The sequence below is a fragment of the Mus musculus genome, chromosome 17, assembly GCF_000001635.26.
Source record: "Mus musculus strain C57BL/6J chromosome 17, GRCm38.p6 C57BL/6J".
In the NCBI taxonomy this organism is placed as follows: domain Eukaryota; kingdom Metazoa; phylum Chordata; class Mammalia; order Rodentia; family Muridae; genus Mus; species Mus musculus.
Genome location: NC_000083.6, coordinates 51,728,381 through 51,752,066, shown reverse-complemented (window position 1 = coordinate 51,752,066; position 23,686 = coordinate 51,728,381). Strand labels below are relative to the sequence as shown.

At 40.6% G+C, this 23,686-nt stretch overlaps 1 protein-coding gene across 15 annotated transcripts in view; it reads left to right on the top strand.

Moving 5' to 3' along the window:
- Satb1 (special AT-rich sequence binding protein 1) overlaps positions 1-15,880 on the top strand; it is a 97,104-nt gene extending 81,224 nt beyond the window's left edge. For 5 of the 15 annotated variants that reach the window (NM_001163632.1, NM_009122.2, NM_001163631.1 and 2 more), the window contains exons 10-11: positions 9,218-9,421; positions 11,654-15,880. In NM_001163632.1, the coding sequence (NP_001157104.1) occupies positions 9,218-9,421; positions 11,654-12,169 (720 nt within the window). In that variant the 3' untranslated portion in view covers positions 12,170-15,880. Of the gene's footprint in view, positions 1-9,217; positions 9,422-9,924; positions 10,021-11,653 lie in introns of all 15 variants that reach the window. The other 10 variants (XM_006523926.4, XM_006523924.3, XM_006523925.2 and 7 more) reach the window with 7 other exon arrangements.
- Positions 15,881-23,686: the final 7,806 nt, after the last annotated feature.

The window sequence follows — 23,686 nt, the reverse complement described above, 5'->3', positions numbered from 1 at the left end:
TTTTGTCCTCTGTCCTTTGTCCTGCTTGGTATCTGCCCCTTGTTCACCTTTGTCACAGCTGCTTTCAACTAATAGTTTTGCATAGCGTACCTTTCCAGGTGGACAGTGTAGTGTCTAGATGCTTTTACTTAACTTTGCTCTATCCAGTCATCTCAGATCAGGCATCAGACTGAATGTACTCTGTTTCCGTTGTACCAGCCACTGGGAGATTAATACCATTGCTATCTGTTGTTTGTAGAGGAGGCGTCTTCACAGGGGCTGAGAGAGGAGATTTGCTCAGATTAGTTTTGATGCTTTCCTGTCCACTGTGTGCTCCTCATTGGTCTACTGAGGTGCTTGATGGAGGCTTGACGGAGAAGTAGTATTTAGAGGGGGGTAAAAAGCCTTTCTTCTAGAGTAAAATAAATAGAAAACAGAGCATGAGACTTTGTGGGCGGGCCGTAGATACTAATTAGTCCAACCGAGTGTGAGGGGTGTGACCAGGCATAGGACTGAATGCAAGCCTCTGGGGCCCTGAGCTTTGCTCTCGTGTTGAGGTCTCTAGAGGTCACATTGAACCATAGGACTGCATGGACAGGCAAAAGGTGGATGAGGGGTGTGGAGGTTTTCATCCTGCAGCCTCATTCCCAAAAGCCTTCCCACGGTGGTGAAGAAGATTCAAGAAAGCTAAATCTGCCTGGTCCGTTAACCTGTCTAGAAGTTTTCAGAGCCCGTCGACATGCCCAGTCTGCAACCATAGGCCCCACGTGACCAAGGATAGCTGCCTAGAGCACAGCATAGATGTCATCAACTCATTTAAAACTCCAGGGGTTTTTTGTTTTTTTTTTGGGGGGGGGGGGGTTGGGGGTTTTGTTTTTGTTTTTGTTGTTTTTTTTTTTTTTTTTATTTTTTATCTTGGGTGTGGGTAACTCATTTGGGGTTTTCAGGTGTGAACATTATAAATGACATCACAGTATCTTAACAGGAGGGCAAACCTGCAAGTCCACAAACTGAGTTAAGAATCACATTAATTTGCTTTTTGTCGGACCCCATTAGTTCTAGGTGGTGGTGCTGATATTCCTTACTGATAAAAGCCGTTATCACCACTGGTCCGATTCTCCCCTAAGTCAAGAGAGGAAAAGTTTCCCACTGGAAGTAATTGAAAGAATTTGGTGCCTCTAAGAATAAGTTCAAGGAGGACGTGTCCCAATTTGAAGAAGCCAGTGGTAGGCAGTTCTTAGTGCTGGTAGGAGAGGCTAAAATTAATGAGAATTTATGGCACAAACCGCAGGGGTACTCTGCATTTTTGAGATATCCTTTATAAAAAATAAGAATGAAAATTTAAGAGTTGAAGGCCAGGTGTCAAAATAGTAAAGAGAGGCTAAATTATTCTGCTAAAACGTACGGACTATCATCAAAAATGTTGTCAGAGTGTGTGTGTGTGTGTGTGTGTGCGTGTGCGTGTTTCTGGGGGCAGGTAAGATGGTTTTTCCGAGTCCACATTCACATGTCAGACATATAAGCAAGATTTTTGTCTTCTCTTAATTTGGAGTATATGTAAAAATCAAAGGTTTATGACAGGCATTTTTCCAAATCTGCTGTTTTAAAAATAAAGTCCAAGCTTTGTTTAGAAATCTTGTATTTCTGCCCAGTAAGGTTGTCTTCTAGGGCAGTGGTCCCAAGCCTTCCTGATGCTGTGACCCTTTAATACAGTTCCTCATGTTGTGGTGACCCCCAACCATGAAATTAATGTTGTTACTATTTCATAACTATATCTGTGTTTTCCAGTCGTTTTAAGCAACCCCTGTGAAAGGGATGTTCGACCCTCAAAGGGCTCACAGCCCCGAGGTTGAGAACTGCTGTTTGAGATATTTTAGTGGATTGTTTAGAATTTCATTTTTTTGTCTTAATTCTTCCTCTTTCACCTTCTCGAGTTCTCTCTTCTGGGAATACCTTTAATTTAGGAGAGTTCCTTACAGAGCGGCCATTTGTCTTTCCTCTTGCCAAGTTGTCTTACTATGACGTGAACAATGCGTACCACCATGCTCACACCTTGTGTGCCAGTGACCTAGAGAGGTTGAGGAAGAGACTGGAATAAAAACAGACAGCTCAAAGCAAACATTACTTTTTAAAATTATTATTATTATCTGATTACGTTGCAAGCAAAATTGAAAAGTAAAGATGGCTTGCAGTGACGGAGCACGCTCCCAGCCTCAGCACCCTCCAGAAGGCTCTTCGTAGGCATTTGTAAATGCTATGTTTTATGCTAATGATAGCTCTCCTGAAGCTGTGCTGGACCTGCTTAACCTCCTAGTAACAAAGGGGCACATGAGAAACTTCTAGACAGTCAGTTTATGGCCTATCATTACCCCAATATAGAAACCCACAGATTTTTTGGCTAAGATATTATGTCCCTTAAATAAACTAGAAAGTCTGGAAGGAGATCAGGACTCTCAAAAACAATAATCTCAAGCGTTTAAAAGAGCAGTCGTTTAAAATATTTTCATCACTACTTTTCCTTCTTTTTAACGAATGTATCAGCCGCCACACCTTTGAAAATGAATTATCAGACGGAGCACAGGAATATTTAAGCTGTATTTCTTAGTGAAACCCAGCTTAGAGAAGATGAACAGAACCTGCCCCTTTGAATGTGGAAATACTTTTCCTGGTACATCTCTGTTCAAATTTATCCTCCATGTTTTCTTTAATAAGCCAATGTTAACTTAGCAGGGAAGTGACTCCAGCGTCTGCTTAGACTCCCTGTGCTACATTTGATGTTGATACATGGAAAAGAGAGATAGATGAGTGCACTTCTTCTCACTATGGCTGTGGAAGAGAACGTGGGTCTTCGTTAATGTTAATGGCTGGAATCTCTCTTTAGTCCATAGAATAATCGGCTTGATCAGAAATTTCCCCTTCTAAAGAACTTCATAGCATTTAAGGTTAATATGTTAGGTAAAGAACACTACCCTAAGACAAGTGTTTTTATTACAGGACACGATGGGATCCTCTTTATTAAATTATATGATGATCTGAATTGGGAAAGAAGAAAAAGTGTGTCGCCTCATGCCCTCAACTTTAATGCCTTTAATCAAATAATGACCTTCTGCAAACTAGCTAATTTTAAGCGTTTAGAAAGATCAATACCACTTTGCCACCAAAAAATGGCCTAGATGATGAAATCTGATGTATTTAAAGTATCATTTCACCCTTTTAACCTAGTAAATAATTTAAAATGCTTTCAGTGCTGCTCTGCCATGGATTTTGCTTCTCAGGGTTCAGTGTTGGGAGTGTTTGGGGTGGATGATGGCAAGTTGGCTTGAGATGCATCCAGGCCTCACTCACACTTAGATCTGGAGTACCTCCCCCTTCCAAATACTATGTTTAAATACTACATTTGGGGTACAGTGTATATAAATCCTAAAAGATGTTAAAGTGGGCCTTTCTATAATGTTCGAGAGGTGGTTTAAAACACAGCAACCACGTGACACCTTTTGTTCCATCTTAAGCCTTTATGCTAAAGGTGACAGATTTGGTAGTTCTGACAATTAGAACCCATTTCCCCATCTTATAGGAGAACACTGATGTAAAATTACCCTTGAGTGCCAGCAGCTTTGTAAATAAAAAAAATTGCCCTCTATTAGCATGTTTGTGGGCAGATTAAAAACTGTCTTCATTTGCATAAGTAACACTTACAGATTCTTTTAAAAGTAGGAAATTATTTCCTGAATGATAAATTGCTAGCTTTATAGTTAGTTGTTGTTGAAAATGTACTCATTCAAAATGCCTAGCGTAGTTTAGTCTACAATAGTGAATTTTTTTGTTAGAAGTACTGTTTAATGGATTACGTACTCTGTTCTTGTTCCCACCACTTGCAAAACTGTAATTCATGCTTTGCACTAAAATGTTTGTATCAAATACTTTCCTATTTAGATTGATTTCTTTTAATATCATATATTACACGATATGCCCCAGAGATTGGAAGAAAATACTCCTGCAAATAACACATAAAAGATGAAGGTGATGGGGATGGATACAGACTTTAAAATGTTTTGCCTTTTAGAACTCAAATTACCATTCTATTTTTTTTTAAATGTATTTTTCCTTCTTAGGTGCGGCAGGAAAGCATGCCATTTTTCTCTCTCTTTAGAGCTCTTAGTTTTAAAATATATATGTACATAATGGTATTATATACATATGCATATTGCACTAAGTGTGCCTCCCATACACAAGGTACAAAAGTCTAATTTCCCCTTGAAAACTAGTTGTGTTAAGAACTCCCAGCTTTGTCCCAGACCAGACCTTACAAGCATCTCTGTGTATGAGAGGATTTGCAACGATTAACAAATTAATTTCTTAGGAGGCGTTAGTTCCCTGCCGCGGAATCACTGGGTACCCCTTCTGTGTTGCAAGTTAGCAATGAATTGACTTGAACTCATCACTCTAAGAAAGAACAGTATGGAAATCAGAGATTGAGTTTGGTGGAAATTAGCAGCTGAGAGATGGAGGTGCCAGGGTTTTGATTTAAATGTGGCACAACAAGATTCTGTCAGCAAAGCACATCATTAGAATATTGAGTTTGGAACTGCTAATTTTTCCTTTAAAATGAGCATACAGTCGAGTGTTTCATGGACCATAATAAATGCCATTGTGTTGTCGCCGCGCTTGTTTGGATTGTTGTCACACGGGTTTGGCAGTCACTCTGCTTTTTCTCTTTCCCATTTCTCCCCCAGTCTTACATCCTTAATAGATCCCAAACCCAAACCAGTCAAAAAAGGATGCTGCTTCCTCCTTCGTCTTCCCATTAACATCTTCTCTGCACTGCTTTCTTGCTTACCATAGCAAGGCGTTTGCAGATGGCTGTCGGTTACTATAAAGTACGTAACAATATCTCCTTGGTGGCAGATGGATTTAAGACTTTTAGTTCTCAATAAATGTAGGTTTACAATACATAACTTTACAGGATTCGTGTTGTATATAACAGGTTGAACATATTATCTCAGAATTCATCTGCATGGCATTTTCAGCTTACACAGGGTCCATGCCAGGTTTTGTTGTTGTTGTTGTTGTTGGGTTTTTTTTTTTTCCTTTTTCTTTTTTCTTTTCTTTTTTTTTTTTTAAGTAATAGGGAATTGCTGTGATTGATAGCAACAGCTCAAGGCGTGATTTTGAATAGAAACAAAGGGTTTGGAACAGAAGGTGTCAAATTAAACTTTGTCAGTTTGAAAAGTAGTAACATCCTGAAAGTTGTACTAATTTATTTACATGTGGCTACTGTTTGTATTTTGCCCTCATTAGATGCAGTGTGATGCTGCTTGGCAATTTACCACATTTAAAGTTTAGGTTGTTCCTTGTGCCATTTTAGTTTTTCTGAGAATGGATCGGTCTCATTGTGAAGACTTGTTAGGCCACCGTCTTTTCTACCATTCAAAGAGTTGTAATCTAATTTAATTTTGAAAGCAGTTCCAGATCTGCCTGTCTCTGGTTGTACACGGCTCAGCAAATCCCAGAGATCTTTCCTAAAAGAATAATGTTCACATTTTACAGCACAGCACCAAGTCTCATTCTTCTCTCTCTTTCCCCCTAAGCAGTGTGGTACTTCTGGGGAAGTCTTGTCAGATGTTAGCAATGTTCAGGCCTCTGGGTCACCTTTCCACATGCATTCATTCTATCACCTGGGGAACTGGCCTAAGAAAACGTATTGGGGAATTAGAGGGCATTTATATCCTCTTTAGTTGCTTTCTTCAAATCATAGGTTACTGTCATGACTTATGGAGTGGAGAGGGATAGAATTTGAGGTTGTAGCAAGGTATTTAGTATAAGAACAGATTAGTTGGGGGATATATCAGTCTGTTTCTATTGTGACAAATGAAAAAAGAAAGGTGTCAAAAATGTGTGTTCCCTTTAGTTAAGAGTTCACACAAGCACAACCCGTTTTCTTTTCCCTTCTTTCCTTCCTTTTTTGAACACCCTTGTAGAGTTTTAACAGTTCCCAGATGCACTGTCAAATATTTTTGTATGAGGCATCCGATTTCAGTCTCTTCAGCTCATCCTGTCTCTAAAAGGCTAGCGGAAACACGCTTCAGCGCAGATTCATCGCGTTATTTTTAGATAAGGAATTAGAAGTATTATTTAAGGGCAGAGGTTAATAGCAAAGTACTGGAAGTGTTATGTTAGTCATGGGCAATTAATAAAAATAAGGATCTGTCTGGGAAGTGCCGAAGACACAGAAGTGACAATATAGGCAAAATGTTTGTTGAATGAGTCAGGGTTCTCTTTCTGAAATATTTGTTAAACCCGCACGAGTGTGATTATTTAGGAATTAGCTGTCATTATTAGCCGTTTTAAAAGAACTAATGATTTTCTTTTCCAAAGAACATCTGTGATCCACATGTTTTTCCCTTCCATCCAAGCACCAAGTGATCTCTGCCTTTACTTAAAGAAGTTTCTGAAGGATGTGAGACCATCCATGTTTTCAGCACTCTCCAAGAAGGTTTTCTGACGTGAATCATTCTTAATTTAACTCTTGGCAATTTTTAGCTACAGGCATTTATTTCTTAAAAAAAAAAAAAAAGAAAAAAGAAAAAGAAAAACGTCGTAAGAGCTCAGTGTGTAGCTCAGAACTCTCTACCAGCCATGTTCCAGAGCCCTTCCTCCGTGTTCTTCCCAAGCCACCTCTGGAAAGGTGAAGAAGGCCAGTGTTCAAGCATCCAGTTTGGGTCCGGGTCGTATGGAAAGGATGCAGACAAGGTGGTTAAGAAAGTGATCTTAATCAGTTATGTTCAAGCCTCCAGGGGAATATACACCTAAAAACCCATCCAACAACAACCTTTAGAGACGTGGCCTAAGGAGATAGTATGAATCTAGGAAAACAGATGGGATTTTTTATGACTTGTTCCAGATAGCAAGTGTTTACCCTGAAGAGCTAAGTAGTATCTCTAGGAGACCATGTGTGCAGGTGGGTCTCGAACACTTTAACCTCCTCTCAAGTTAAGCCTTGTAGTTCATAGTCTGTTCACATAAGTTGAGGCAAACTCCCATCAGCTCACAGTAGTCTGAATATGGGCTGTGGTCAGCTGACAAGCAGACTCCAGAACTCAGTGCCACAGTGAGGTGGGTTTTTTTCCATTTTAGTGGTCATTCTTTCAGGTTAACTCCTCAGTGTATTGTCCCTTCATCTGAAATTGTGTGTTCAGTGGCATCAAATAAGAGCATTATTATATGAACATTCGTGTGTGTGTGTGTGTGTGTGTGTGTGTGTGTGTGTGTGTGTGTGTATGTGTGTGCGTGTGTACAGGTATGTGAGCATTCATTCATATATATATACATATACATCATATGCACATGAACATTCATGTGTGTGTATATACACAGATATGTTAGCATTCATATATATATATATATATATATATATATATATATATATATATACATATACACATACATATGCACGTGAACATTTATTGTGTGTGTATTTGCTTAAATTAGAAACAACTGTTAAAGTATCCAAACTTTCTTAGAGGCACTTGGCTAGCTTGTAAGGCCCTGGGTTTTATACTGAGCTCTACAAGCAAAACAGAGCAAGAGTAAAATTTACACCACTCACCCCCAAATCATGGGTATTCTGACAGGCTAGCAGGAACCTAATGTGTTGGTCCCCATCTTTTCTTTCTTTCTTTCTTTCTTTCTTTCTTTCTTTCTTTCTTTCTTTCTTTCTTTCTTTCTTTCTTTCTTTCTTTTTTAATCTCTCAGGCCTGGGAGAAGAAGGCCTTGTTTCTTTTCACCATTATCACAAGTAGAGGTTTCTTTTGAATGGCTCACTCAGCTTGAAAAGAGAAAGAAAGCGGAATAATTCTCTGGCTTCATCTCCCAGTAACGTAAAGAGCAGAATCCTTCCTGGATAGATCTACAGTTTGCATACTAGAGGTACAGTGTCTGGACTATTGCTGTCCAACTAGCTTCCTGGAAATTTCTAAGAAAGCCCTTCACTTTGGACCGTTATCCCAGAAGCAGAGCCCCAAATGGGTAATGGGGCCTGTCCCTCAATGAGTGGGGGAGACCAGGGAAGGGCAAAGGACATCGATGGCCTAGGTAGAGGTAGTGCCTCAGAAGGGGCTAGCCTGCCGTCTAATTGAGCCAATCATAGGTCACCCTGGGGCAATAGGCCAGTTGAGGTAGTGGAGCTGCCTTCTGGTCTATCTAGGTAAGATGTCCCCGACAGTCTAATGAGCTGTCCTGGCTGTGGGCTCCAGTTGTATACTCTCCCCTCCCACTTTCCTACCCCATTGCTTGTGGCCCAGAAGGGCAGACAGGATGAAAATTTGAGGTGGTGATAAGCAGGTGTCTTCTGTTGAAACTTTTAGGATCAGGTTGCATCATGGCCTTGGTTGAATTTGTCCTTCACTTTGTGTTGTTGTTGGTTTTGGTTCTTCTCTTTTCCCTAAAAACCTACTGAAGTTCTTCCCTGAAAAGTTATCATATACATGTGCTACAGATGATGTAAAAGCAGGACTCTGAGGTTCCCTTTAAGAAAGTTTCTTGTTGAAGAATTCTCCTAAATGCCCATAATAAAACCATAAACCCAGTCATGTTCGTGCCCAAGCATGCTGGCGCTGGTGTAAGCTTAGGAGAGCCTCTGAGGACAGTTTGTTTCTCACGCTGACTTGCCACCTCAGTGTCTTCCATTGCCAGTGAACAAGAAGGCTGGTCTGGATGGTCCCTCCCTTGGCTTCCTTCTCCGTCTCTCTTACTGCAGTCTGTGGTGAATGCTCTCTTGCTCTGGGGTTTTTACTTTCCTCTGGTGTTTGTGTGCGTGCACTCAGGTACATAGGAGCTGAGGCAAAAGGTCTTTATGGTAGACAAGCCCTCGGTATCTTTCTCCACACCCCCATCACTGGGGTAGCAGGCAACAGGCTTTTATGTCGCTTCTGGAGGTCCAAACTCACATCTGCATAGTGGCAGAGTAAGCAGTTACCCACCAAGCCATCTTCCCAGCCCATGTGTCTGCCTGTTAACGATGTAAATCTGAACGTTCTGAACATCTGTCAGAAACAGAGCCTGCTTCCTCCGTTGCTACAACCATCCTTTCTTAACAGGTTAAAAGGAAGAAAGAAAAAAACACTCAGGCAGATTGGAGTGCGGTGCGTGGATGAAAACCTTACGGACTGGAGTCTCAGTTTTAGCATCCACAGAAGATTCCAGCCCGGGCCCCGACTAACCTGTTACCTCTTCTCCTAAGGGATGGCTGTGTGAGCTGTTGCGCTGGAAAGAAGATCCTTCTCCAGAAAACAGGACCCTGTGGGAGAACCTGTCGATGATCCGAAGATTCCTCAGTCTGCCTCAGCCTGAGCGCGATGCCATCTATGAGCAGGAGAGCAATGCTGTGCATCACCATGGCGACAGACCTCCCCACATCATCCACGTTCCAGCAGAACAGATTCAGGTTCGTTTACCTTGGCCAATTCAGTGTAGCACCAACTAAACAAAGCCTTCAACTTAGCAAGGAAATTAGTGGTTCTCCTCTTCCCACAGTCTACATACAGGAGTTCTACAGGAGACAGCCATCTTGCTCAGGGGATACATTTCTGGCTAACATGGCTGAAAAGGGGGCAGGAGCCCCAATTTGGACTGACTTGGTTAGCACTGGGTTTTGCATATGAAAGCTTAAAACATGTCTTTTGGTGTGTGTTTTTAAAATTCGAATTTAAACCACCACCTACTCCCTAATTAAAACCATCCTTCCCTGGAGGAAAGGAACCAACTTTGTGCTGCAGAAGAAGGTCACACATTTTATACCTTGGCATCTGTCCAGAGTGAGCGGGGGAGGGAGCCCGGCATCTTGCTTTCTCCTTATGCTCTTGTCCAGCCTTTCACCTCACATACCCTTCCCACCCTTCGCAGGGCAGGGCAGGGCAGGGCGAGTCATGTTTGTTTGTCTTTCCTTAGAGCCTCTCTCCCAGCACCCTTGGGAAAGGAGAGTCTAGAGGCGTTTTCTTACCAAGCCTGCTGACCCCTGCACCATGGCCCCATGCTGCCCCTCAGGTGAGCGGGCACCAGTTTCCTGTGCTGAGGAGAAAGGGAGAAAAGAGGGTGTTGGTGAAGGCCACTTCCCCCAGTCAGGGTTTTCAGATGGGCAGTGCTAGAACGGCCTTGCCTCTGGCCAAAGCCCACAGTGCCAACCTCAAGACTGCTTGATGTCCCTGTGTGGGGCGTGGTGCTTCATCTGTCGGAATGCTGCTGCCCATGAGGGACTTGATTGAAAGGCTGTGGATCAGACCACGTATTGGGGATCCTGTGGCTAGTTGAATTTAAGTTGTGTATCTTGTTTCTGCTAAATCTGAAGGTTGCTTCTAGCTTTCTCCTTTAAGGGAAATGCCATTGCCTCTGGGATCCCAGAAACCTGCCTAACATCTTTGTTGAATCTCTTGCATTCCTTCTTGGTATTGCTGTATAGATATCTGTAGCTAAAATAATAGAGTTATCCATCCACCAGAAAAAAAATCCTTGAGTATTTATTAAAGATAAAACAAATTGAAAAAGAGAATCCCTTAGGATATTAAGCACTAAAATAATTGTGAAAGCCTGAAAAACCAACTGTTTCAGCTAAAACAAAGACAAGAAAGATATATGTTAAGTAATAAAAATAGTACTTGTTTGAAAATGTAAATTGTTTTTAATAAAATTGCTTCTTAGGGGGATAAGAGGAACTGCTTAAGCACAGGACGAATGTTGTAATACATCGCAGCTCTGCACCCGGGGTTGATTGGCTTGGCTGCTAAGAATTATGGGTGTCGAGTGCACAGTAGACACACGCCGCACGTTTGTTGCGTATAATTGTGTACAGGAATTACAGCACATATGCAGATACTAATTATGAAAAAGTGTCTGTATACATTAAATTTAAAGCCTAATCACATAGTAGTTTACTATAGACAAAACAATTCGCCAGCTGGCGTAGAATGGAGTGAACCTTTATTTGAAGGGGGTAAGAGAAAAAAAGCTTAGCGTTAGCCTAGTTGCAAACACTAGGAATGTGCGTCTGTCTGTCTGTCTGTCTGTCTGTGTGTCTGTGTGAGGGAGAGAGAATTGAAACTGTCTGAGAGAACATACTTTCATACATTCTGCACACCTCTTGGGAAAAGCCACTGCTGTGCTCCCCTCCATGGGACAGCCACAGAAAGCAGCATAGCCAGGTTTCCCCCGTGGAGAATGCAGTATGGCCAGGCACAGTGCTTCCCCAATGCCTGGGTAGCTCAACTGCCCAAAGATGTCTCAGGAATCCTTGCTAAGAGGGATTCTTCTTTTAAGTCTGTTAATGAATGACAGACATCATGATGAGCTTGCCTGGCCACCTTTGGTACATATCCCTTTCCAGAGAGTGTGTTGCTCACGTTTTTTCCAGTTGTTTTTCTCCTCCCCAGATTGGTGGTAAATGGGCACAGTAGCCCTGCGAGCTGCATAGCTTCCTAGCTGCCCAGCCCTGAGCTCAAATTTGTATGTATTTATTTAATAAAGGCTGTGGGCTGTTTAGCTGGCCTGCTCTTTCTCGGTGTGTCTTTCTCCCCTACTCCAGCCCCACCCCCACCCCCAGACACTGCACAGGCTTGGCAAGCACCCACTCTTACTCCTGCGGGCTCCTCCGAGCAGCTCTGACTGTCTGCTTGTCTCTTTGCAGCAGCAGCAACAGCAGCAGCAGCAACAGCAGCAGCAGCAGCAGCCACCGCCGCCACCGCCGCAGCCACAGCCACAGCCCCAGGCAGGCCCCAGACTCCCCCCACGGCAGCCCACCGTGGCCTCCTCCGCGGAGTCCGATGAGGAAAACCGGCAGAAGACCAGGCCACGAACCAAAATTTCCGTGGAAGCCCTGGGGATCCTTCAGAGTTTCATCCAAGATGTGGGCCTGTACCCAGATGAAGAGGCTATCCAGACTCTGTCTGCACAGCTGGACCTCCCGAAGTACACCATCATCAAGTTCTTTCAGAACCAGCGGTACTACCTTAAGCACCATGGCAAGCTGAAGGACAACTCCGGCTTGGAGGTGGATGTGGCCGAGTACAAAGATGAGGAGTTGCTTAAGGATTTGGAAGAGAGCGTCCAGGATAAAAACGCCAACACCCTTTTCTCAGTGAAACTAGAGGAAGAGCTGTCGGTGGAAGGGAGCACAGACGTTAATGCCGACTTGAAAGACTGAGAGAACAGTATTCTTTTCAGCCACACCACCGGTATTTCCTAACAACATGAGAAGTCCACCTTGTGTTCACTCAGACAAACCTTCATTGTTTATTGTTTGGCCAATGAATCTTCGGAAACTTGCACAAACAGGAAGGAAGTTGGAAGGACAGGACAGCCAGCACTCAAGGTTTTACTGTGTTTTACAAAACTGCTTGGCAGCCCCGGGTGAAGCGTCAAGGACTGTTTGGTAGAATTTGTGTTCAAGGGCTGCACCCAGGTGTTGTACCCTGTCAGCATGATACCAGAAATTGGTTTTCCTTTTGATTATTATTATTCTGGAGCCTCAAATAAGCATTATAACTTCTGTGGTTATGATTGCCTTTTCTTTAGTAATTCTTCTGTAACCCGCCACACTAGTCTTTGGAAACTGGCCCCTTATTTTAAAGAGAAAAAGAAAAAAAAAAAGAGAGAGAGAGAGTTTGTTACTCGATTGTATGTTAAAAAAAAGAACTATAGACTGTGGAATGCAGTTTAAAGATGACATATGCCAACAAATGCCTTGTATTGTATGGCACTGCCGTAATTAAAATTTGTTTTTTTATTTTGGAAATAAAAGTTCACTGTAATTTTTTTCATCCTCATTATTACATGATTTTTTTTTTAAGGAAAAGAAAATGTGAAACACAATTTAGTCCTTGTTATTTATTTGTAGCTCCTGCAGCATCATGTCATAATTAAGTTTTTTGGAGATTTCTGTTAAATGTAATGTTGCTTTCCCATCCTGATTTCCTTTCTATTTATAACTGTATTTTGATGGGCAGTAAAACAAAGTGTCTTAAAAGTTTTAAATAGAGAAAAATGTGCTTTACACAGTTGCCTATAAAAAGTCTATGTTATCCAAGCAATTCACTCTAGAAGCTTCGGTCTCGTTGTTGTATGCAATTTTTACTATCATGCAAATAAGCTTAGGTAAATAAAACTAATAGATCACCTTAGAAAATTATGCAATTAATGTGAAAATAATTGATGTTTGCAATGTGTCTTCCTTTGGTTTACAATCAATTTTAAAGCGACATCTGTATAAAGTTTCTGTATAAAGGTGTATTTCTTTTTTATGAGTTTATGGCTATGAAAACACCAGCTATTTTGTTACAGCTGCTGTTTTTATAAGTGTATCACAGTTTTCTTTATGCAGAAATGTGCTGATTAGGAGTGGTTATTGACTGTAAGTACACGATTAAAATTGTTTGTATGGTATGACATGGCAGGGTTTGTCTGCTTATGTGAAGTAACTTGAGCCAGGCTCAAGGACGGCTGTCATGTAGGTGCATGCTCACGCTTTCTTGGTGATAGCTTGTGGGTTCTGAAAAGCAACTGAACACTCCCTGAGATACTCAATTCAAGCTACACATATGCTCAGTTTTCAATAGTTATGGAATTCCACAATGCAGATGATAATCTGCTTTTGCTTATTACACCAGACAGTCAAAGACTCCAGCAGAAATATTACTGTAGCAGTTAAGTACTTGAGATGGCCATATCTGCTTTTTCTGTACAATCCTCCAGTTAGGGCAATATTTTCTTCAAGCTAGGGTACATTTTTTTTAAAAGCCATCAATAGCAGCATGAACAAGGGAACGCATGGGCCTTCCGTGCGAGAATCCTTTGCAGGAAACAGTTTAGGGGAGGGGCTTGTTTGCTGGTGATTTGTTTTACAAGTCATAGGTAGGCAAGGTGAACATGGACTGCCTTTGTCAAAACTGAGAACCACATGAAGATAGTAGGAGGCAGAGCCCTGGACTCCAAGTCTAAACTGCTGCATCATGGCCCAGGCTGGTGTGCTGTGGCTGGCTCCAGAGAAACTTTCGTAGGCTGTGTTTTTCTGTCTTTTGTATCCCTTTGTTAGGGTTCCCGTGTTGATGGGGATATTTAGGTTTGTGGAGCCAGGCTCTGTAGCTACTGTCTTCCGGGGGAGCATTTCCTCAGGCCTGGGCAGCTCCATTCTGGTGGCTGCAGGGCTTTCCTGGTGGTCTAAATGGGCTCCTTGAAAACTCCACTGAGGGATTTACTTCGAAGCACAGCTGAGCACCTTGGAAGGCTGCTGTTCTGCTGCAAACTAATTTCTGATTCTTAAGTGAGAGAGAAAACAATGCAAACTTTCTTGTTCGCTGGAGTTGAGCAAAGTAATTACTTGAGCCAAAGGCATTTGAACGGAGATAATGCAAGCTAATTTTAAATGTTAAAAACAACAACAACAACAAAACCCCCAAAACAAGTAACATGCTGCTAACCACAGATTATCATCTGTGGCCTCCTTTTCCCAGATTTAAGAATGGATGGAGCATCATGTAGAATTGATGCCTTTTTTATTTAAAACAGCCCAACACTTAAGATATCAGATAGGTGTAAAATTCAATAGTTATTTAGAAGGAGGAAGATTTTTCCTGTTCCTAACAGTCTGAGTTATTTTGAATTGATGTATCCAAGGAAATGAGTGTGTTGGAAAGCAACACCATTGTGCCAGCAAAATTATCAGATTTTTAAAATTTCAGGTCAGCATGGTTTTGTTACTTTAGAATAAAGCACATGTTTGCAAGCCACGATGGTCACAATGGAGTGGGCAAAACTGTTGAAGACAGCGTATTTCAGAAGATTTCCCCTAGTGATCCACATTGTCCCCAGCTCCCAACGTCATTGTCACCCATGTGTCTCTGGTTGCCTATGGCTGTTGGTAAAATTCCTTTAACAAGCTTCATTGTGTCCCAGCGTTTCGGCTGGGCATGACATAGTGCTTTGTGCTGTTAGAACCTTAGCAGAGTCAGGTAATTTCCGGGTAGTAGTCAGTTGTGTGCATCTGAGTCTGTCATAGCATCCTACACTCAGCACTTTGCCACTAATTTGTATTACACTCTGTGGCCATATAATACCTGCACATTATGCAAAAAATGTTGTTGACAGTATCTTCTTGCCACACAATATGCAGAGTTGACACATAACCTTTGAAAACAAAGGTGACTAGTATGTGTGCCCTACCTGTGTGGCACTTAGTAACAAAGTCTGTACATATGTATAAAATGCGTATTGACTGGCATTTAGTACTATGAAATTCTGAGCTTAAGCGTCTGCCCCTAGTAGTATCTATAGTTAACAATGCATATTGAAAATACATAGCTTAAATAAAAAAAAATTTAAATGGTTCAGAAGTGATTGGAAATGAGTGTCCCACACCTGCTATTATTAAATTCTTCCCTGGTCCCAGTTGTTCACATTTGGCTAACAAGGTCCTTGATTGTCACAGTATTTTCAATAAATGAGCTATTATGAACTGCCTGGTGATATTTTCAGCAAGAGCAACTAAAATGTGTATGGCCTGTGCTATATAGCCATGGAGGAGATGGGACTGTGCTAAAGCCAGCCAGAAATGTGGATGGCAGTGTGGGAACCCAGCAGCTCCATAGCCATCAAAAAACGGTCATAGAAAGAAGTCTCTCAAGGGCCTATTCTTGGATTCAGTGTTCCCTCAGAAGCAATCCTTTAAATGTAAATAGTGAATACTTGCATGTCTTTGGACAAAAGCTGAGCTACAATCTATTAAAATGCACAATTTTTGATAAAATATAAAGTGCCCTCTAACAAAATGTGGTGGAAGGTGTGTGTTAAGAATACTATACCTGTTTAACAATACCATATGCTAAATAAAAATAGTTTGGAATTAATGTTTAAAACATGAGCAACATTTTTAAGCCTTTCTTATATTCTTCTACATATATGTATATTATACACACACACTTAATTTTATGAAAAGAACACTAGTAAAGTTAAATTGCAGCTATTTTCTTTGAGCCAAAGATGGGTATGAAGTCATCTTTTCCTATGGGCTATTTCCAACTGCTAATATAACTACTGTAACTAAACCACTTGACTTGGGCTTGGCTTTAATCGTGGCTGGTGAGAGATACAGTGGAACTGTGTACAAGGTAAGAGCCAAGACAAGCCGTCTATTCTGCACCCGGTTAAATGCTGAACATCACTTCATTGCTGCAAACTCAGTCAGAGATACATTCCAATAAGGCTTCATTCTGGTGACAGTCTTTAAATCATGCTTCAACATCCTCCAAGAAAGAAGTGATGTCTATCACTGTGTGGTCCCCACCCAGCAACCCCCCCACCCCCCGTGAAAGATCTGACAGTTCCTGTTAGGTCAGGATGCTAAAGTACACATAACACATACGTGTGTGTGTGTGTGTGTGTGTGTGTGTGTGTGTGTGTGTGTGTGTGTGTGTGTGAACGCATTACCTCTGTAACAAGACAATGCAAAGGAGCATTTTGTCCAGGGCACCAACCTGCTGAACAGCATCTCCATTGTGGAGATAGGTTTCACAGCCAGTCACTCGCAGTTTTAACTTTGATACAAAGGCAGCCTACTGGCTGAGGCCTCGCTATTAGCATTGTCCTCCAACATGTTTTAAGCTGAGAGCAAAATTTGAAGAGTGCTTCATTTTCTAAGACTTCCCTGTGTCTTATTTAAAGCTCTCCATTCCACTAGGAGGCATTTCCGGCAGACACCAACATTCTCACTTCAAAGGCATGGGAACATGAAAGTTCAAATATGTTAACTGACTTGTTCAGCTACAAAGAGGCCACATGAACCTCAAATCCAATCCCCCCATCTCCCCCAACATTTCTCCAGCACAGTGAGAATTCAATGCAATTCCGTTCTTCCACAGACACAAAGCAACATGTATTTTGTTAAAAGAGGAAGTTGAACACTGATTTAAGCCGAGTTTAAGAGATGTTTCGCCCTGGAATACAACTCCAAATTCTGCTCTTTGTATAAATGAGAGATATACTCACCAATTTTCTTCTCATAAAAAAAACTATTAGGAAAATTGTGAAAAACAAAAACACAAAAAAAGAAAACATAGAAAAGAAAAAAACTGTAGTCACCTTCCAACTCAGCAATTTTAACATTTTTCTATTTATACTTTATGAAACTCTCTGAAATTAATACAAAGCATCTACAAGAAGAACCCAGCTGTTAGGCAGGTTTCACCTATCATAATACTGCAACATCATGTTACATTTTTTGGTCAAGTAATGAATCTTTTAATTTCTCTTTTCAAAAATTAAAATATTGGTTTTTGTTCCCCAGAGCTTTCTGAGAATTTTCCAAAAGCCACGTTTTTAAGAGAACCCCACAAATATTTGTAAGAGAAAAAGCAGAGGCAGGCCAGCCTCCCTCTATTTATAAACAGTCCGTGCTTTCAAATCGGTTCAGAAAACTAAAGTACATAATTTTCAGTTCTGCATAATAAAATATGTAATTAAGCAACATTCCACAGTGGATTAAAGAATTAAAAGCTTCAGGTGCAGAAAAGAATTTGTTGGCATTTTCACTTTCAAGGTGGTATTTTGAGGTGTTGCTTTCTGCTTTCCTTTGACATCTTATACACAAATAAATAGACAGAAGCAGGTGAGAGACAGAGAAAATGGAGAATTGGCTCCACTACAATAGACCCGAAGAAACATAGGGAAGATGTTTGTAATGTGTCCAAGGAAAGGAAATTGAAAAGGACAGGATTTTTCTTTGCCGATAAAAAAAATAAATAAATCTTCAAACTGGGTTTGTTTATCAAGAAATATGAATCCCATAGTAAAAAGGCTGGACTGGGCAGTGCCTACATCCCAACTGCACTCATGAATTCATACAGCAAATGGTGCACTTCAGAAAACTTACTCTTCAAAATAAGAACTCAGTTTCACAAATAGTTACTGAAGTTTGTGGAGGCAGTTTTCTTATTTTTAAAGGATAATATGTCAAATAAAATCAAACCACTCGGATGTCAGAATTCAGACATTCACATTAATAGGGTTCCATGTAATACATAAACTGCAGCTATGCACAGTTGTACATTCGAATAAATTTACTATCAGAGTCTTGTATTTTCAAATCCTGCCACAGAAATACATTTAGTGGAGAAATGAATGAATGAATGAATGAATGAGAACAGACAATGTAGGAAAAATTTTGATCATGCAGAATGGAATAAGAATCACATTCTATAGACAGCCCCCTTCATGGTGCATTTTAATTTTCTTTTTGAAATCATGCTCATTATTGATTTGTGTGTATGTGTGTGTGTGTGTGTGTGTGTGTGTGTGTGTGTATGTGTGTGTGTGTGTGTTCATCCACAGCACATGTGTGGAGGTCAAAGAACAACTTGCTGGTCTCCCCCTCTACCATGTGGGTCTTCGGGTCATGGGATGGAACCAAGTGTCTTGGTAGGCTGTGCTAACTCACCAGCTCTTTACTTGTGTTTTAAATAGACAAATATAAAGAGGCTTCAGGAAGTCTTTAAGTGTCATATCTCCTGATCTTCTTGAAAAAAAAAAAAGCAACATTTCTGCATCTTACTATAAAAAGATTTTGCTAAGACTGTCATATATATCAACATGAAACAGGGTATTTTTAAAATTAATACAGAATTTGGACAGAAAACACAAAAAAGATAAAAGACAAATCAAAATACACAAAAAAGAAAAAAAAATCAGAAAAGTACCAACACAGAGAAGCAAATGAGACCCTATACATTTTATTAGTGGGAACTATCAAATTTCGAAGGCATGACTGACAAAATAAATGTGCCTACTTGATGTACAGTTTGGTACATTGTACATGTCAAAGTTCTACATAACATGTATGTACAAACACATAGCTAGTGGTGTGAGAACATGTCTGCCATCAGGCAGCTCCCAGTACCCTTTGCAGTTATCCTACCCACCCACCCTTTCTCGTCTTTGTTTTATTTATTTATTTATTATGTCCATTGGTGTTTGAAGGTGTCAGATTCCCTGGAACTGGAGTTGCAGACAGTTTTGAACTGCCATGAGGGTGCTGGGAATTGAACTCAGGACCTCTGGAAGAGCAGTCAGTGCTCTTAACCACTGAGTCATCTCTCCAGCCTCCCCTTTTTCCATTCTTAACTGCACAAACTGGCCTGTGCCCTCCCTCCCTGTTATAAAGTCATTTGTTTTCATATTATCCTTTTCTATATTATGTGGTTTGCTAGTGTTTCCTGTCAGTCTATGGCATATCATCTTATTCTCCTAACTATCCTTTGAAGGATGTATGTTCTTGGTTGTGGTAAAATCTAATTTTATAGTTTTTAAAAGTCTTGTTTTCGATGTCATGTGGGTTGCCTAGTTTAAAGCCACAGAGATTTCTTTCCTGTCTCCTCTTTTAAAAGTTTTATGGTCTCGCAGGACTAGGTGCATCCTCTCCCACTGAGGCCAGTCAAAGCAGCCCAGTTAGGGAAATGGGTTCCATAGACAGAAATCAGACTGAGAGAGAGCAATGCCAGTGTGGGGTGATATCAGAGGGGGTGTCTCCCCGTTCCAAGAGGAAAGGAGGAGAGGAAAATGGAGAGGAGATGTGGGAGGTTGGAACTGGGAAGATGGGGGAAAGATATTAGGATGTAAAGTAGATAAATTAATTAATGAACAAAAGTTTTATAGTTTTATAGTTTTTATAGTTTTTTATAGTTTTTATAGTTTTATAGTTTTACATCAGGTCTGTGGTCTATTTTGAGCTAGTTGCTGTGCATGCTACAACATCTATATTGCAACTCTCTCTATTCTCTCTTCCCATTTCTCTCTCTCTCTCTCTCTCTCTCTCTCTCTCTCTCTCTCTCTCTCTCTCTCTCTCTCTCTCTTTCTGTATATTTTGTTTATTCTTTCCAGAACTAAAGCTTTTTGCATCTTTGTCAAAAATTGATCAACTGTGCACATGTGTGTCTTCTGAAGTCTGTCTTGTTCTTACCCCGCGTTTTTCCCCACTGGACCTGCTTTGCCCACTGCACTTTCAGAACCAGCCATATAGCTTGGATGTCTGTACCTTCAAAGTCAATTTTGGTATTCAGGGTATTTTCAGTTTCCTGTTACTTTAGGTTTAGCCTGTCAATTTCTACCAAAGACAGGGTGGAATCTGCCAGATTTTAATGAACATCAGAGACAGATATTAGAGAAACAGGATTGTTAAAAATATATATTTTGGAAACCATAAAAGCAATTCATCTTTCTTTTATTCAGATCTTTGACTTTTTCTAGAATGTTTTATAGTTTTCAGTACACAGTTCTACATCTCTTGCTCAGCTTCATCTTTAATTTATTTCATATTTTTATTCCAATGCAGTGATACTTTAAAAAAATTTATTTTTGTGGTTTGTTTTAAATATAGAGAAACAGTGTGCATGTATGTGTGCGTGTGCTAAACTTTTATTTATCCTAGGGTCTACTCTAATATCTTTTAATGATTTTATTTTTGTAGATTCCATTAAGGCTTCTATACATCAGCTTACAAATAAAGACAGATTTATCTGTTTGTTTATATATTTATTCACATTTATTTTTGGATTTTTCAAGATAAGATTTCTCTGTATAGCCCAGACAACCCTGGAACTTTCTCTATAGACCAGGGTGGCCTTTAACTCAGAAATCTGCCTGCCTGTGCCTTCTGAGCACCACCACTTCTGAAAAGCACTGTGTCCTTCCTTGAGGCTTCTGTTTGCTCTTTTATTCCTCACAATAAGGGACATCACTTTCACTCACTGCTCTTGACTAGGATGTCAGGTTAGCCTACAATTCCTACCTGACCAATGGAAAGAAATGGAAGAAGTTTGTGATGAATAAATGAATGAATGAATGCATAATAATGAAAAGAAAAAGAAAAAGATCTAGAAATATAAGAAGAAAAACAGTGAGGCTGGAGAGATGACTCAGCAGTTTAGAGCACTGACTACTCTTCCAGAGGTCCTGAGTTTGATTCCCAGCAACTACATGGTGGCTGACAACCATCTGTAATGCAATCCAATGCCCTCTTCTGGTGTATCTGAAAGCATCTACAGTGTCCTCATATACATAAAATAAATAAATAAATTTTGAAAAAGAAAAGAAGAAAGAGGAGGAGGAGGAAGAAGAGGAGGAAGAGGAGGAGGAGGAGGTGGAGGAAGCAGAAGAAGAGAAAGAGGATGTGTCAGAAGACAGTGAGATTTGGACAGTAAGTAACAGCACTCAAAAGAGGGACATACCTTCTACAGAGTCCATTATTGTATGAAAAAATTCTAGAAACTGCATGCCAAGATGACTTCTTTTAATGTCTTTAGATGTGTAGATTATTTATAAGTTTAATACATTCAATAAATTCCAAAAACTGGGGGGGGGGGGGGGATAGAATATTTCTCTATATAGAGAAGGAGCTGAAATGGCTAGATTAAGGCTCTAGCTCAGGGTTTCCCATCTACCTGCCACCCATACTTCTCTTTTCACCACCATATTCTCTGTAGCTGCTTTTCTGTAACAGACAAGGAAGTACAGATGCTTGTAAAAGAGATAGTGTAGCCCACCACGCTAGTGATACTTTCTCTCTGGTCCTCTACAGAAAAGGTTTGTCAGCCTTTAGTCATTAAGCTAAGCTGTTCTGAGTGACTTGAGAAAAAATGAGAATAAAACAGTCTTTTCAGTATTTTGTCTGAAGAGTTGTAGCACATATTAACCAGAAAATCTTTCTGCTCTCAATTCTACATTTTGCTTGATGTGCATAAAAGCAACTCATCCATTGCTATTAATTACCCTGGCCTCCATGTGATTATAAGACCAGAACCCCTACACCCTGTTGCTCACCAGTAAATACTCTACAAATTTAGAAAATTATTGAGTTGAAACTTCACCCCTTCTTGATAAAAGTCTAAAAGTGTTAATATTCTTGGCAAAATTATTTTTGCACTAATTGCTGTATCCATCTGCTCTGCGATATTGATGAGACTGTGAGAGCATTCACCCCCTCCTGCAATCATGTTTCCTTGCCCCCATGGAAGCTGGAGCCAGCTCCTTTCCATCCTGAGCCTCCAGCACCATGGACAACGGAAAGCTTTTCCGTTGGAGGACCTCAGAGGAGATTGACACTTGGCGTGGAGGTGGTTCTCTGGGAAACAAACCAGTCTAGAGAGAGTTCTGTTGATGTAAGTAGAGACTGTGGGGAACTGAGGGTGTCTTTCCTATAAAGAGACCCCTTTCTTTCCCAAAAGTCATGCCCACACGCTAGGGAAATGTTTCCCCAACTGCTGGAGTCACGAAGCAAAGCCAAGGGCTCTGCCTCTGTCTGTATCAACTATGGCTCCAGAAACGTGAAGAGGCAGGATGACGCATGCTGTCAGTGCGTCTGACAGAAAGCTGCTGCAGAACCTAATTTCACTGGGATTACACTCAATATTTGTTTAATTTTTAATTATATATGTATTATTTGCTTAAAAAAACATATCTAGCACAGTAACTCCTAGGTTTAAAAGATGGGGTGGGGGTATGCGAGCACAAGAAAGATAAAATTTTACAAAAAATAGCAACAAACATGAGCTGGAGAGATGGCTCAACAGTTAAGGTTATGGACTATTCTAGAGTGTCTGACAGTCATAAAAAATAAAAATTAAAAATTAAAAAACAAATATCTGCCATTAGTCTTCCTCATGGGTATAGCTTGAGGTCCATCTTATTAGACAATCATTCTAGAACTGGGCGGATATAGGTTAGTGTCCTGCAAGGACAAATAACTTGGGTTTCAGAGATCAATTGTGAGAAAGAACTTTTCTGTGGCATATCTCAGAGGATGAACAGGGAAGCATCTCATTCTAAATTCTAGACTCCCTTTGCTATAAACAGTTTCAGTCACCACTGTAGCCATGTTGTGAGAGCTGTTTGTTTCCAGTCATTACCTGGATTGCCACCAAGGACCAAAGAGGTGGGAAAAATAACATCTGATCATGCCATGTTTGTACATTTGAAAGAACAGCACTTTCTTTTGAGATTTTTTTGTGTGCTCTGTGTGTATGTGTGTACTATTGGGTGTTAGTGTGTGTTAGCATGTCAGTGTTAGTGTGCTTGTGTTAGTGTGTGTATTTGTGTTTATGTATGTATTAGTGTGTAAGAGGGTGTGTGTGTCTATGTTAGTGTGTGTGTTTATATGTGTGTTTGTGTGTGTTAGTATGTATTTTGTGTGTGTGTGTAGTAGTAGTAGTAGTAGTAGTAGTAGTAGTAGCAGTAGTAGTAGTAATAGTAATAGTAGTAGTAGCAGTACTAGTTTTTTTGCCAAGCACAACTAAAAAACTGGAGTTTTATGGCAAGTGACTTTACCAGGAGACGGTAGAGAGCTAGGGGCCACAGGATCAAGGAACAGCATAATCCTATATTCTGTCCAGGCATGGTGGCACACGCCTTTAATCCCAGCACTCAGGAGGTAGAGGCAGTCAAATTACTGAGCTCGAGCCTGGTCTACAGAGTGAGTTCCAGGACAGCCAGGACTGCACAGAGAAACCCTGTCTCGAAAAAAAAAAAATCCTATATTCTGTCTTTTAACAAATATTTACCTTTTCTTTATACTTATGTTTTTCCTTCTTGTCTGCATACCACTAAAAGAGGGTGCTTGATCTCTAGGAACTGGAGTTATAGACAGTTCTGAGCCACCATATGGATGCTGGGAACTAAACAC